Raw genomic sequence first — 16,204 nt, 5'->3', positions numbered from 1 at the left:
TAGAAAAATAAAAGCAGCAAATAGGCTGCCAAATAAAAAATAAAATAAATGAACCGGTCGTAAATTACATAAGAACAAATATGCATAACAATTTACAACTGAATGGACAGGCAGCCCTTAACATAAAAACATTCTTAACAAAAGACCATTAGAACCAGCATAAAGATCTTAAGAATTAGATAGTTGTTTCATTCTAGAATGATAAATGCAAAAGTAATGAATAAAGAGTGCACATATGAGAAAAAAGAAAAAGAGAAAGAAAAAACCGACAATAAAAACCGGCAAGGCTAACCCAAAAAAAATACCGGCGGCAGTAACAAAAACAAATGGCGGACGGAAAGGATGGGATGGCTGTAGGTGGTGAAATCTTCTTACACGCTTATCCATCAAAGTGAAGCGTTGATTCTTCAACTCACCTCATCTTTATAAGATAACCGTTCGGCTTAATTATTATTTATGCCATATTCCGCATTACATATCTTGTTGGACAAGCCCAAACGGCATTGAACGAACATGAATTGGATCTTGATATTATTATTATATATCTATCTATGTTTTCTTACTCCACATTCAGTACTTTTCCAAGATTAGTGGCACCGGTAGACACAAGATAGAGCAAATCAGATAGTAGCGATGGCAATCACAAGGTTAATGGCTAGAGCATCTACACCAGACAGGCTGTCTGCATTATCAGATGATGTTCTTTTAGATCATATTTTCACAAAGATTTCTTACAGAGATGTTGTACGCTCCTCCATCCTCTCTCAGAGATGGCGATTCTTGTGGAGGAAAACACCCATCCTCAAGTTTTGTCTTGAGGATTTTAGGAAACAAAAAGATGACATGAGGATACAAGCCATAATTAATAAAGCCTTTCTCCACCTCGATGCTCGTCTTCTCTATTTGAATCTACGAGTCGCCTTAGATGACCCCAAGGCTGCCGATATCAACAATTGGATTCGACTTGCAGCTGAAAAAAAGGTGGAGCGCATGGAGCTATACATCTCTTATAGAGATCCAAACACTAGGATTGACGCTTCTACCATAGTGGAGCTTGGAGACTCTTTTTTAAGGTGTGAAAACCTCACTGCCCTAGTACTGAAATCCATCAATCTTCCCATGATACCCAATAATTTTGGGGTTTTCCAATTCCTGGAAACAGTTTATTGTGTGGGTATTTTGAATTTGGATGATGTCATGTTTGAGCAATTCATGGCCGTCTGCCCACATCTCCGAAATTTGGGCATTCGCGCTTGTATGGGGTTGAGAAACTTGAATATACGTTCTTCCAATCTCATGTCCCTAAATCTAGGAGCTCTAAGCCCTCATTTATCATTGCAGATGGTTTGTCCTCGATTGATTGAAATTAGCCTCACGGATTGCGGGCCATACCCGGTGCTTAAATTACTACAAGGAATTTCAAGAGCAGAATCAAGATCAGAATCTATCAAACGTATTACTCTTCTCAATTATAATACAGGCAATGCCATTAATCCAGGAATTCCTAGTATTGCTGTTCTTAACAGTTTTCCTGGGCTTGAAGAGCTGATAATCCATGGCCAATGTTTCCAGGTTAGTATTTTGTACATTGAAGTTAATTAGTGACTGGTAGAGAATGATACTGGTATATTCTTGTCCTTTTATATTTGTGGAACAACATCATTTCTTTCAAATTCTTGAATATAGGAATGAACCTACATTGTGCTTGATGCAGGAAATGATATCATATGAGATTTCAGTAGCAGAGTTGACATTGTCAAATTTGAAGATGGTGCGTGCCCACATTGGACTAGACAAGGGTGAAAAGGCAGTGACATTTCTGGGTTTTCTTCTCAGACATAGTCCATTAACTGTAACAAGGGTTTTTCTGCCTGAACGCTGTCCTAGAATCATGCGAATTCAATTGCAAGATTTGGAAATGAAGTTCTCAAAATCAAGATTGTCCACTGCCACAAGAAGATGGTCAATCAATTCAAAAGAAGCTTGCCAGTTTTGTGAAAAATACGTGGAATATTAGTGACAGGTTAGCAGAATTTGGATAACACTTTCTATTTTCTTAATTTATTTATTTTTATGAAAGAATAGTAGATGAAACAACCATTTCCAGCAATTATAAAAGCAGTTTATTCAAAGACTACTTAGTATTCCATGTCAAGATTATTTACTGTTTTTAAAATAGATGTACATTCATATGAATAAGGGATGGTTGTGTTATTTGAATTTGTCATATGCTGTTGTAATTTCTACATTCATTTGTATTTTTGATACAATACGTAATCCTCTTTGTATAAATGATCCTTGTTAACTGATATTGTATGTTTTAAAAAAAATTATCAATATTTTCTTGAAATTTTAACAGTTCATAAAGAAAATTAAACAAATATATATCTTTTTATTATCATAAGAGTACAGTAGCAACCTGAGCGGTGGATTTCATGGCGAATGCATGTCATGGACGAGTGCTAAGTATGACTCTCTCTGTATGAAAAAATGTAGAATAGCAAGACTTTGGAGAGTGCTCTGGATTTCAGTGTTTTTGCTTTCGTAGCTGCAAGAATGAATAAATGAATATATATATAAATCTCCTTTCCTCACCAATGCAATACTTATCCCTACCGGGAGAACGCAGACAAATAAATGATAATAAATGAGGGTCAAGCAGTTTAATTTGTAGGCTTCTCCATTTCCAAATAATAATTTAGGTTTTCTTTAATTTCAGTCTCGTGACAATGATTGTATCATGAATTATATATTGTTTATAAAACTTTATAATAGTTTTATCTCATATTGATAATTCTTGTTTTGATCTTATATTGATAATTCATGGTTTTTTTTTGTTTTTTTGTCAGTATGTTTAATTTCATTTAGAGATAAAACATATTTAAAATTAATTTTTAATCAACATTATTAGCTATTAATATTATTTTCATAATAATTGTTTTAGCTTTAATGATTAAATGTTATTTTAATTTCCATATAAATTTCTAATAGTATCATCACATCTTAAATGTATGTGCAATTGATGTTGTCCCTATAAAAGACTAGAATTAAACTTATGTTTAAGTTAAAATTATAAGGAGCCTCACATCCACTAGGATTTTTAGTAGTGTCAAATCCAAACTTGAGATCTTAAGTTGAATCGAATTAATAAATGTGAACATTTATAAGAAATTCTAAATATAACCACATGTCAAAGTTGAAATTGAGAGCTCTAATAAGTTAAAATTTTCAAAGATTTTTATGTCTATGGTATGCCATTATTTATATCCCTTAATACTTTTGAAACTAAGACCTTAAGCATGCCAAAAATTTATAAAGTTCCCACATTTGTTGGAGTACTAGTGCTTTTCCTAACTAGATTGATGCCCTAATTGAATTTATGTCCATTGATCTTTTAGAGTGAATATTTGTATACATGGATTCATAAATAGATTTGCTGAAAGATAATTGTTATTAAGTTCAAATTTGAGTGCATAATTTAATCAAGTGGAACTTTAAAGACAATTCCTTTAAATTCCAAACCAAGCACCCAAATAATTGAGAATTGATAATATGTTTGTGTCTAAGTTGTTGAAAGTCAAGAAACCCAATAATTGGGTGCATTCCATGTGTTTGCATTAATCTTAACCTTAAGAAACTAGGTGTCATCATGGGAATATTCTAGAAATATAGTCTTAGTATTATAGAATTGACTCAAAACTATGTAATGTTCTAGGGAATTCCTATATCCGCTAAACCCATAAATTTAAGCTCATTAAATGTTTAGGTGTAGACACCTCATTAAACTAGGTTGTATAAAATTATTGCATATCCATGAGCATAATTAAAGTATGACAAATATGTTTGAGATTTCATGAATGTGATAATGTATCAATTGGATTTGGCTATGTGTTCCCATACCGATTTTATTGAAATTTAATGGTTCAACCAAAACTAAATCTCATTTTAAGACCCATCTCATAGATGTTGGCATATGCTAAGAGAAAATATGAAATATTTTAGACCTATATATTAATGTGTGCGATGAAAAATGTGCCTGATAAACTGAGGGTTAAAAGGAAAAGCTAAATAACCAAGCAAACACAAGACATCATACACGTCAAGATTAGAATGATAAAAAAAAAACAGAATTCAAATGAAATAGCAAATGCAAACGAAAATCCCACTCAAATTTGATAGTTCCTCAATTTTTATGTAGGGTCGATGACGTCTTCGGATGTTCGATATTGCTCCATGAGAGGTAATGATAAATAGATTTGATGAAAATGATAATGGATATGGTGAGAGATAATTTTGGCAGAGTGGCGATATGGATATGAAAAGGTGGATGGTTTGGTCTAAAATTAGGGGGATTAAATAGGAGATATGAAGAAGGGAAGGGGGGGTGAATAGGAGACACTTGTCCTCCAAAATGGGACAAGTGTCTCAACTAGGACAGAGAGAGATGACATGTGTCCAAGAGGACACATGCCCATTTTGGGCAAAGCCACCCAAAAATGGAGGGAGAGACCTGTGTCCTTTGAGACACATGTCTATTTTGGGCAAGGCCACCCAAAATAGAATATTTTCCTCAAAATGGGGAAAATTGGCTAGAATGTGCACACATGTGTGGGAGGTGAGAAGGGATAGGATAAGGTTGGTTAGGAGGGTTGACTAGGCTAGGGAAGTGGGCTAGATGATAGGGTTGGAAATAGCTTAGGGAGAAAAGTTAGGAGCCATGTGCTCAAATAGGATTTGAGTCTAATTAAATAATTTAATTAATTAATCTATGGGTATTTTGGAAAAAGGGATATTTAATTGATTGAAGGCAATTAATCAAATGGGATGGAAGAGCAAGGATAATTAATTAATTAGATTAATTAATTTTAGATTAATTAATTAAGATGATAGGATAATTAATTAATTAGGAATAATTAATTGGAAGAAAGGGATTTGGGAGATTAATTAATAGGAAGAAAGGGATAGAAAATTAATTAATTGAAAGAATAGGATTTAAATTTGATTAAATTAATTTGCCAAATTTAGGTGTCTACAGAATGCATACTTGGTTAATATTGTTATCAAACCCAAAAAGATAAGAATTTCAATCCAAGGGAATTTTTGGATGACTTGTCATCGATATTTATTAATGCTATAAGGCTACATTACTTTATACAATGTGGGAAAAATCTTAAGAAGCATGGTTAAAAACTAAGGGCCATATAGGTCATTAAAGATAAAATTTTATCTTTATTTTGAGATTGATTAAAGATCGATCATGTAGTCACTCTACTGAGGCAAGTAGTAAGAAAGTTAAAGTTCAAGAGACAATCTTTGGTAGTGTATTAATAGGAAATACTCGTTTGTCATCATGGTTACATAAGTTTAACTTTGACAACCATGAGAAAAAATATTAGAGAAGATCATAGAATAAGGATATGAGAAATTTGTAGATAAGTTACTAGGCTCTAAGATTGAGGAAAAGGAGTAGGATATTGGGAGCAGAAAGAACCTGATAAAGTGGAAAGTGAAATACTAAAAAAATTGCAAAAGGAATACTCCTCAATTGACATGAAATAAGAGATAAAATGTTGCCAAGGAAACTAATAATATTTATAGTTGAATTGCATTGAAGTGAGAAAAAATAGATCCCAAAAGTGGGATAAGATCTTATAGATTATAAATAAGAATCCATCTCTTAAAGTTCTTCGTATAGAAGTAGTTGTAATTATGTATTGTAAACAAACATTCAATGTGGCATATGGAATTTAGTCTTCACTTAACATTTTCTAGGAATAAGACTAATGAAATAAAATCAATGAAGTTATCATACCCCTTTCTCCTATATAAATATAAACATATTGGATAAACAAATATCACAAAGTTGATTAATGAATCAGTTCAGTTTTCTTTCTAGATTTATTGATAAAATGTTCTCCTAGCTTTAACTATTCTTGTTTTCCTTGGTTCTTGATAAGTTGAATAGATAATAATATCTAAATACATAATATACCATTAGCCCACTTTCTATTGACATCCTTCATACTCCTCCTCCACAACAAATTAAGGTTCCCCATTTGGAGAAATGCAATGGACAAGGTTACCCAAAATTCATATGAAATATTTGCAACTTTGTGTAGTGATTTCAAGAATGACTACAAACTCAGTGCAAAACAATTCACTCATACCTTAAGAAAGAAATATTTGCAATTGTTTTAATCCTTGCCTCCTTATTCAATTGATTCTTTTCAAAAATTGTTTGATGCATTTATTCAACATTTTCAAAATCATATAGTCCCATAAATTATATTGACTGATTTAATGCATTGCAAACAGGGCGTTAAAGAAAAAGTGGTTGTTCTCATTGGTAGATATATTTACTTTCACAAATTGCATTTCACACACCTGATGGTGATGTTCAAAAATATTTGATTAATAATTTGCAAAAGACAAATGCTAGATATAAGCTTTTGTTTTCTAATTGTGCATCTTTCACACAATTGTGCTCCACACTTCATAATTATCAGTTTCAAGTGAGTCAGTATCAACCTTCTTCATAATTGATTCTAGTTAATAACAATGATATGCTCATCAAAACTTCCACAATTTAAAAAAAGACAAAAAAAAAACCATCATGATCAATACCAACAATTATTCCAATCATATTGATACTCAAATGACAGCCGCAACCCCATTGTAACTCACTTTTCTTAAAAATTTTGACATCAAAACTCCACTCCCATTTCAAAATCATTGCATAGAATCATGCTTAAATTGATTAAAGTTTCCTCCCATCTGACCCATAGATACTTTTGAGCCTTTCCCACCTTCATTTGATCATAAAGCTTAGAATATGAGAAATTGAGTTTCTATTTTTCATTGTTGGTAGGAGAGGAGAGATTGGGTTTTGGGGCTCTTTGGAAGAGCAGATAATATGGTGCCGATAAGAGCATTCCAGGCATGCAAAGATATATTTATATACGTAACATATAGAGAACATGGAGTAATAATATTCAACATGCAACACAGAGAAGAAACAATTACACGTGTAAACACTACCTCTGCTAAGATAATTCCTACATAATAATAATAAAAAAAGGCAAACCCTCTGCAAGGAGGATCTAAACCTCACGTCTCCTATATTCTTTCGACCAACATTTTTCATACACAGCTTTCCAAACTCATCAAATGCCTTAATTGTGGTCGCTTCTGAACACCTGGCAGATGGAATTAATCACAACAAATAATGAGGATGCAGAAGTGGGAGGTTGGAGGCCATTTGGATCAACAACTGATGCAAAGTTGACAAAAAAGTATGCAGATCGCTCTATACATAGTTTGATTCAACGGCAAGTCGTGGCTTTGAGAGCTGAAATTCTGCTCCAAATTGACTTCCAAATTTGATTCTTATTGATTTGATTATGTAGAGTTTATATTTGTACATGAATTAAATCTCATTTAAGTCTTTCATTGCATCATAAAGTATATGTCTATATGAGTTAGTTTCTAATGTGTATGATTTGAGTCTCAAGTACTTTGGTAAATTTTGGCCCTACTCTAGACAAAATTAGAAATTGTATTGATGTTTGTAGCAGTTGTCTAGATGTTCTTGAGTTCAACTTCTAGCTTGATTCATTTAATAGAACATAAACTCTTATATCTTCAAGGTTTTTTCTTCCATTTCTACTAGTAATTCATGTCTAATTGCATCTTAGTGTACATGCTAGTTCTAAATTTGCAATAGTACCCCACCTATTATCCATTGAAATTGTTGATACAATTATATTGGTGTATCCTTGTTGTGTTATAATAATTCTGTGTGTTGATGAAGGAAATGGATGTCTAAATCATGGATTTTAAACTTTTTCCAACATCAAACAATGGAATCCTTTCACAAAAACACACATGCAAACATAATATCAATGAAAAAACACATGCATTTCGAATGGAAACCTCACTCTATTGACCTCCTATCTATCAAGATCTTGTGCTCCATGATAGATGCTCTTAGAAGCACATGCACAAGAGGCTGTGAAGAATGAAGATAAGAAGAAAATGATTGAAGATATGATGCAAAACCTATGAAATGATTCATGAAATCTAATAATGTAATATGTTAAAGTGATTGATTATGCAATGAAATATTTTGAATGCTAAAGACTAGAAGCTGCAAGCTATGGATGCAAATAACGGATACCCAAAAGATGAGAGAGGATAGTGTTTAAATAGATGTCCTTAGGGTGGATTCAGATTGTAGGACGAATGTGGGGTAATAGATTAGTGCATATGTTTCTCCCACATGCAGATGGAATAAGATAAATAGGGGATGCATTTGTGATATTCAAGTGTTTGGGAATAATATAGGATATAATTGAATATATGTTATTTAATGGATTTTAATGAATTAATAATATGATATATATATTATAATATAATGGAGAATAATGAAATAATGAGAAATGAATTTATTATATGATAACAGATAAAAAGAATCCACCTAATGATGTAGGAAGAATTAAGTTTAATCAAGAAGACATTTTAATGAAAAAAAATGTGTCTACAGTATGTACTATAACAATAGAATATTTAGTGAATTTTATAATATCCACATGTTATTTGAGGATTTCCTCTTCAACAATGATGTATATGATATCTATTCTTGAAATTTTGGAGAGGATAAATATGTCATACATGTAGCTAAGATCCAAACATAGATAGAAGGAATAGTGGTAATATGACCACTAGTTAAATCTAATCGTACAAAAAATTCTTTGGTTTGATAAATTTGAGCAGATGTCAATGAAGAAATTGAAATTGCCCTATTGCAGTTATCTCTTCACTGCATATTGATTTCCTAGTATCTTATGCAATCTCCACTTCTTTTTTGTGATTTATCTCCTAGTCCTTGTATTTCCTTTATAGTCTCTTCTTACCCTTGTGTATCATTTATTGGTGTTCCAATACCACATTTATTTATACTCATGTTCTATTGTAGTTCTATTTGTTCCATTTCATGTTGACAACGATTTCTATTGCCTCTTTGTGTAGCCTCTAGGGTTTCTTAATTGACCTTTTTGTTAGGAATTAGCCAATTAGGTGTTGGACACCTTGCATAATATTTATAATATTTAATTTAATATTATGTGTGGACACCTACTATGAAGACCTAGAAATACATGCATTCCTAGGAATTAACATTCTTAGGGCCACTTTATGTGTTGTATGTAAAATTGGGAAATATGTTTAACGTGGGGTTTCACATTGGAAAAATGCATTTAATTTAATATTGAAGAAATATCAATAAAGGGAAAAATTATTTAATTTAATGGTTTTGCAATCTGATTGTATTACGTACATGGTTTTAAATACTGCTAATTCGTGGTTTTGTGTGAGCTTGTTTCTATAAAAGAAAATACAAGGGTAGTTGTCTAAGGTTGGCTAGTTTGGGTTTTATGTCTTCTTTTAAGGAGTGTATATGTGAAGAATGACATGGGATGTGTGGATTCTTTCTTGGACACATGGAGGATGCATTGGAGAGGATTGATGTTTCAAAGGTGTTCAAGAAGGCTTTGAAGATGCATTATAATGTTTATTGTTGAATAATATACAAGTCATGGATGCTTTTGCAGGTTGTATTTTTCCCTCTTGAGAGTTTTTCCAGGGTATATCTTGTGTTACATTTTGATAATATGTTGCCTATTCTCTTGCATGTGCATTCAGAATGGTTGTTTGTATAGATTTTTCTTTTGGGTTATGAGGAAATTGTCATCATATGACTAAAAATTTACTTTCACTTTTTTTCACTTCCCTTGATTGGGTGAGGAGGGTTTCTATGCTTTGTTTATTAAAAATGGAGAAACAAAGAAAGAGCATTAGGCTCCAACACCACAAATTCAGTCATACATCTTCAACATCCAATATTACATTCAATGGCTTTATATGTAGCCATAGAACCTAGAACTAACCAACAACTAATTAATAACTAACAACTAACATATAATAAACTAATATTAATGTGTTTATTTATTATTTTATTACATTATTCTATGTCAGGCATTAGCAATTTTTTTAGTGGCGAATATTCGCCAATCAGTGAATTGTGTAGGTCGATCGTGTCGGGAAATTGGCAAATAAAACCATTTTACGAGTGGTCAGATCACCTCGTGTTCATGCAAAATCAGTCCCATGCTCTTTTTTTCACCACCTTGTGGCTGGTCATTATTTTTGAAACATAGTTTATTTACCACCAGATCATACACGGCTTTAATATTTAATTTAACCCCGAAGTTTTTGGACGAATCCAAGAAACCACCAATGGACACCCATGCATTCACCAATACTGACACAGGATTTTTTTAATTTCGAGGGGCCATATTGCCAATAAAATTAATTATTTTATTCTTGAGGCCAGCCCCAAATCGCCCCCACTAGTATTGAACGTTAATGTTAGCTCCATGATTTGCCTTCAAATTTAAAATTGCACTGCCTTAATCCATCTCATTTTCACCAAATTTATATATCCCAATTGTAGAATGGCACACAATTCGCCAAAATTTATTTCATATAAATACATGAGAAGGTGACATTTTACATTTTACACCTTGTTTAGATCGGTCTACAATTCCATAATCCACATGCTCTTCTCTGGACACAAGTTGCTAAGGAATTATTTAGATGCTGAGTCGCTAACGAACCCTGTCACTGTGAAACTAACGGTAAGTGATAAAGGATATAAGATTGATGTTAGTATTTTCCATTTTGAGTTGTTAATGTCTCTGTGTTTGTCATTTTAATTTCAGAATTTTCTTGTAGCTTAGCTGTTATGGCTTACTTTTTTCCATTTCAATCTGTTGCTCTTTACATACAATTCATTGTTACAACAATTTGCACTTCCAAAATCCACATGCTCTTCTATGGACACAAGTTGCTAAGGAATTCTTTAGATGCTAAGTCGCTGACGAACCCTGTCATTGTGAAACTAATGATAAGTGAAAAAGGATATAAGATTGATGTTAGTGTTTTCCATTTTGAGTTGTTAGTGTCTCTCTGTCTATCATTTTGATTTCAGAATTCTCTTCCATCTTAGCTATTATGGCTTAGTTTTTTTCATTTTAATTTGTTATTCTTTACATAGCATGCATTGTTACAACAAGCTAGAAAGTTTATCTATTTTAATTTTCCCTTTTTATCTATTATAGTATTTCATAGCCTGTAGGAATCAAATTCCTTGTTGCATGACTTTATTTTTTCCATTTTAATCTGTTATTATTTATATAGCATGCATTGTTACAACAAGCTACAAAGTTTATCTATTTTATTTTTCCCTCATTTTATATATTATAATATTTCATAGACTGTAGGAATTAGATTCCTTCTTCTAGTTTTTGTTAGTAAGAGATCTCGAGCGGTAGGACTCCTAAATGTAATGGAGGGATGACATCCAAACGCAGGAAAAATAATATAAGGTCATACTTTGGCACTCAATCAAGTAGAGATATAACATCAGTACTTGCACCTAATGCCTTTGGCTCTATTGCAGTGAATATTCCAATGGGTACCTAGAGTAGCCAGACTAAAACTATCATCTTGGTTGACAACGTCAGTGATGCTATTGCTGACAATGCCGCTGCTGCTGGCAGTGCCAATGATGTTGTTGATAATGTCACAGATACTAGTGTAAATAGTGATGATGTTGCTGATAATGTCAGTGATGCTGCTACTAACAATGGTTGTAATGCTACTACTACCAATACCGGTAATGTTGCTCATGTCAATGCACGAAAAAGGGGAAGAAAATCAACAACAAAAATTGGGCAAGATTTGGATGCGACAAAGACATTTCAAATAAATTGGAGTTCAAAGTACACATTCATTGAGCCAGTTCCCAATCTAGAGAAAGGAAAACCTCTAGTAGAATGCTTGTGTAGAATCTATACTTGGAAACATGGTAAGGACAAAAAACTATAGCTGAAATTTGATAGAATAGAAAAGCACATTGGCAAAGTTTATGAGAAACAAACCGTAGATGGAAAGGATGTATTAATGGTTAGATGGAAAAATAAGGAAGAATGTAAGCATTTCAGGTATGCAAAGGAATTTAATGCGAGTAAAGAAAAACAGAAGGAGAAACAAAAATGCATGGGTTCACTTGAAGCTCAATTTGAAAAGGTTATGGATGAAACATATATGTCCAAAACTGTTCAATTGGCTACTCTTTTTAATCTTTTGAGCAGAGGTTGTCATATGATAGACTACTCTGATATTGTTGGATTATTAAGATTTCTCAGTGTTCCAAGATATCGTCCAACTCATTGGTCAGTAAACAGTGGATGGTATTTGGTGAGTTGTCTTGCTGAAGGTGAAATAACTAATCTACAGGAAAAAGTAAAGGAGTAAAACTATATTACATTATCATTAGATGAAGTTACAATGGTGGACAATACTTGTTAGATGTGTATGCATGTGTATATTGTCCAGAACCATGTCCAACATCCTCATCTACTCTATGTTGTTAAGATGGAGAAAACCAACATGCAAAGTATGTATGAATTGGCTAAGAAATATTTAAATGAAAATCGCCGGTACGGATGACTTTACAATTGCCAAAAAGCTGGTGTGTGTAGGAGTAGATGGAGTTGCAGTGATGCAACGTCATTGGAATGGTCTATGCACAAAGTTACAAATGAGTATTGCATCATATATGGTTCCCATTCACTTCATGGTACACAAACTTAATTTAGCATGTAAAATTATGCACGATCATGAAGAGATAGCCAGAGTTGATGAGCTAATTCACAAGCCCTACGCATACTTCTATCATAGTCCCAAACATTTTTTAGAATTTCAAAAATTTGCTAAAAGAATAACCAATGGTAACAAGATACTTAAGGATGTTGAGACTAGATGGATCTCCATTTGTGGACCTGCGGAATGCGTTTTCTCATAATATAGATCCTTGTTTGGTCTAATGCACGAATAAAGGAAAGATGCTCAATGTGCTATGCTTCTGCATAGGTTAACTGATGTAAAGACGTTGTTAACCTTGGCTGATATTCTCCCCCTATTGAACCAAATGAACTCGCTTATTAAACAAGCCCAACAAAGAACTATGTATGTTCAGGAATATGCTACACTACGTAGAATGACTGTCATGGGCATTGATAATCAATATCTAAATAGTTATCCATTCAGTGATGAAGCATTTAGTAGATGGAATTAGATTATAGATTTGGGTCGTGCTGATAATTATTTATGGTTTAATGATCATGGTGAGTTATGTGTCCTTTTTCCTGGAAAGCATATGCCAATGCCTACTATGGCATGTGTTCTAGCACGCGGTCTACTAGAATGAGAGATGGACCTATTACAGTGGACGATTTCTACTGCATTGTGAGTTCTGTGAAAACCAATTTATAGAAGATTGCAAAAGAGGTTTCAACATAGATTTTAAAGCGATTCCCTCAGGAGGAACTATTAGAAGCCATGTCTATCGTCTATCCAAATTTTGTGGAGAGCACTTGATCCACAAGATTTTCATAAGAGGCTACTGGAATTGGTGAATTATTTTGGTAAGAGTGCCAATTTAAAAGTTGATAGAAAGGAAGTAGAAGGAGCTATAAGTAGAACTAAGCTTATAGATCAATCTGCCCATTTTGCAGCAACAATGCATGAATAGGTTAAGGATTTGGATAGTTTGTACCTACCAGGATCAATAACACGGCTTTGGGGAAAAACAAGTCAGAGCTTAACATTGTGTGATAAAATCTCATAATATTTCAAACTGGCTGACTTGTGTCAAACGATGATTTTTGGTTTTGTTGAGGATGAGAGAGTTTTCAGTGCATTGGGATTCTTAAAATCCAAGACAAGAAACAAACTCGACAAGAACCTGGAAGTTTGTTTGAGGATTTATACCAGTCGGTATAATGTCAAAAAATTTCCTTATGAGAGGGCACTCACATAGTGGACATCCCCAACTAAAAGGAGAGGGTTAGGCAACATCTTGTCGAGCAATGACAGTTTTAAAATGTAGAGCTCATCAAGTTCTAGTAGTCATGCTAAGAATAAAGAAAGCGAGAAAAATGAAGGGGAGAATGAAAGAAAAAGTGAAGTGCAGTTGGATGAGATGAGCTGGCAATTGGATTTGGGTGAGTCGTGACAAGTCAACTATCAGTCAGTGAGATTTAGCATTTTGTAGGAGACTGTCGAGACCCAGACTATTACTAGGTATTTATACTATTTAGCGTAATTCATGAATCATGAATGGTATTGCAAAATCCAAATTGATTTCTTTATACCAGTGTAAATCCACGTGCACTTTTTAATTTTTCATTTAGAAATTATATATTAATTTTCTTCAATGTTGAGTACCTTTACCATGTTTCATGTTTCATTGCATAAACTTTGTAAACATTGTCTTCAATTTGGATTTATTAGATTTCCTATTTCTGTTTATCAAATTTGCTTGACTTTCGTGGGACCATCTTATAAACAATTATCAAATAAATTTTATAATCATTTAAATATTTTTTAAGTTGTGATTTACCTTTAAACTATTAATTTTTTAAGTCTTCAAGTGGTGGGTCCTAGTCCTACTAACAATATGCGATGACGCGAAATAGAGCCACGTGGGTTTGGTACTATATGAGTGGTTAGTTCTGTCGCATTTTGTTGAAGATGGGCCTACCACCATAGTGTGACGAAGCCACGGCTTGCCACAGACCTTTGTGGGACCTTCTTATAATCAATTAACAAATAAATTATTATTCCTTTAAATGATGGGTCCTACCACCGATATGAGATTATGTGAAATTATGCCAAGTGTCCCCTTTTATTAGAAATAGATGCAAAAAATTTTATTTACTACTACCAATGATCTTCTTGACCGATTAAGATCAACGATTCAGGTTCAAAACTACAGGGTAGGGTCAATTTTATGCTGCTATTTCATGGGCAGTTTCCATTGGTTCCCCTCGAACATGCCTGGTCACTTGATAATTGCATTCAATTTTAGATAATTCAATATTTATCAAGAGTCATAGTTGATGAATTTGTGTAATTTAGACAGTCCAACATTACAACTAAAAGCATTAGCAATTTAGCATCTAACAAAACTGCAAGGGTTTGAACTTCAACACTGCTGAGTGCGGTGTCAAGTACAAGTAAGTTGGTGTTCTATAGTTTGGCTTAATTTTTAGTATCTACAAAAGGGTTTTCTCAGTATTTTAGGCTTAGTTTTTGAAAAGTAGTACTCAGATTGTGATTTTGCGAGATCATAGATTTTGAATAATCAATTTCGTTTTGGAAGTGTTGTTTTTTATATTTCTTAAATACCATAAGCCTGAATAAGATGAGTAGAAATTCAAGAAGAGGTTCAGCTAATGCTAAGAGGGCCTTGTATGAAGATATTATTGCTCAATTGCTTGGTTCTTTGAAAAGGGGACGGCATGCCCAGGTTACGGATATTATATCTGATATAGTTGTGGATAGGGCAACATCATGTGGGGATCCTTACATGCTGATTAGTGTAATGAATTTGTTCGTATTTTTGTACAACATGAGTAGATCCCCAATTCTAATGAATAATGCATGGAGATTGGATTTGGTAAGGCTTGTTGTCCCAAATATTTTTATCAATGTAGACCTAATTAGAGTTGTGGCAAAAATCTATAATCCAGACAGCCAATCTGTCTCGATAGAGAAGGGCATTTTGTTGGCCAAGTTTGACAAGGAATCTATTTCTGAAACATTTATGTTAAACTCTAATGCCCAGGGGCAGGTTCCCATTGATTTTCTATCTCTAGGAATGGAATACGACAGGGACAAAGGTAGATTCAAGGTTAAATGGCTTCCATTTCATAGAAGGAAGAAGGGGGACGAGAATCTTATTGTATTTTGGAAGATAGATGTTGAGCCCTTTGATTATAAAATTTTTGAGGATTATTTTATATACACTTTCTTTGCACTTTGCCAAGTGTTTGGAATTGATGTAAACTCCAAGATGCATGTGCATCTTATGATGCTAGCCACCGAAATCTAGTACACTTATAGCAACACCTTCTTTGACTTTGCCTCGTTCATTTCCAATGCTATTCACAAAGCCCTTTTGGATATCCAAAAGGGTAGCCGTGTTGTTCAATTTAGGTGGTATTCTCTATTGTGCCACATTCTTTTCTATGGTGGAAGCAAGGTTTCTCCTTGCCCTTGGGGCCAAGAGTTGAACAAG

At 33.4% G+C, this 16,204-nt stretch overlaps 1 protein-coding gene across 1 annotated transcript; it reads left to right on the top strand.

The window, feature by feature from the left end:
- Positions 1 to 472: 472 nt before the first annotated feature.
- On the top strand, positions 473 to 2,225 carry LOC131054532 (putative FBD-associated F-box protein At5g56410). The gene is made up of 2 exons (XM_057989061.2): positions 473 to 1,572; positions 1,715 to 2,225. Exons 1-2 carry the CDS (start codon positions 634 to 636, stop codon positions 2,015 to 2,017), a joined length of 1,242 nt encoding a protein of 413 aa, XP_057845044.2. The 5' UTR covers positions 473 to 633; the 3' UTR covers positions 2,018 to 2,225.
- Positions 2,226 to 16,204: the final 13,979 nt, after the last annotated feature.

The sequence above is a fragment of the Cryptomeria japonica genome, chromosome 3, assembly GCF_030272615.1.
Source record: "Cryptomeria japonica chromosome 3, Sugi_1.0, whole genome shotgun sequence".
Classification (NCBI taxonomy): Eukaryota; Viridiplantae; Streptophyta; class Pinopsida; order Cupressales; family Cupressaceae; genus Cryptomeria; species Cryptomeria japonica.
This window is presented reverse-complemented; position numbering and strand designations above follow the sequence as displayed.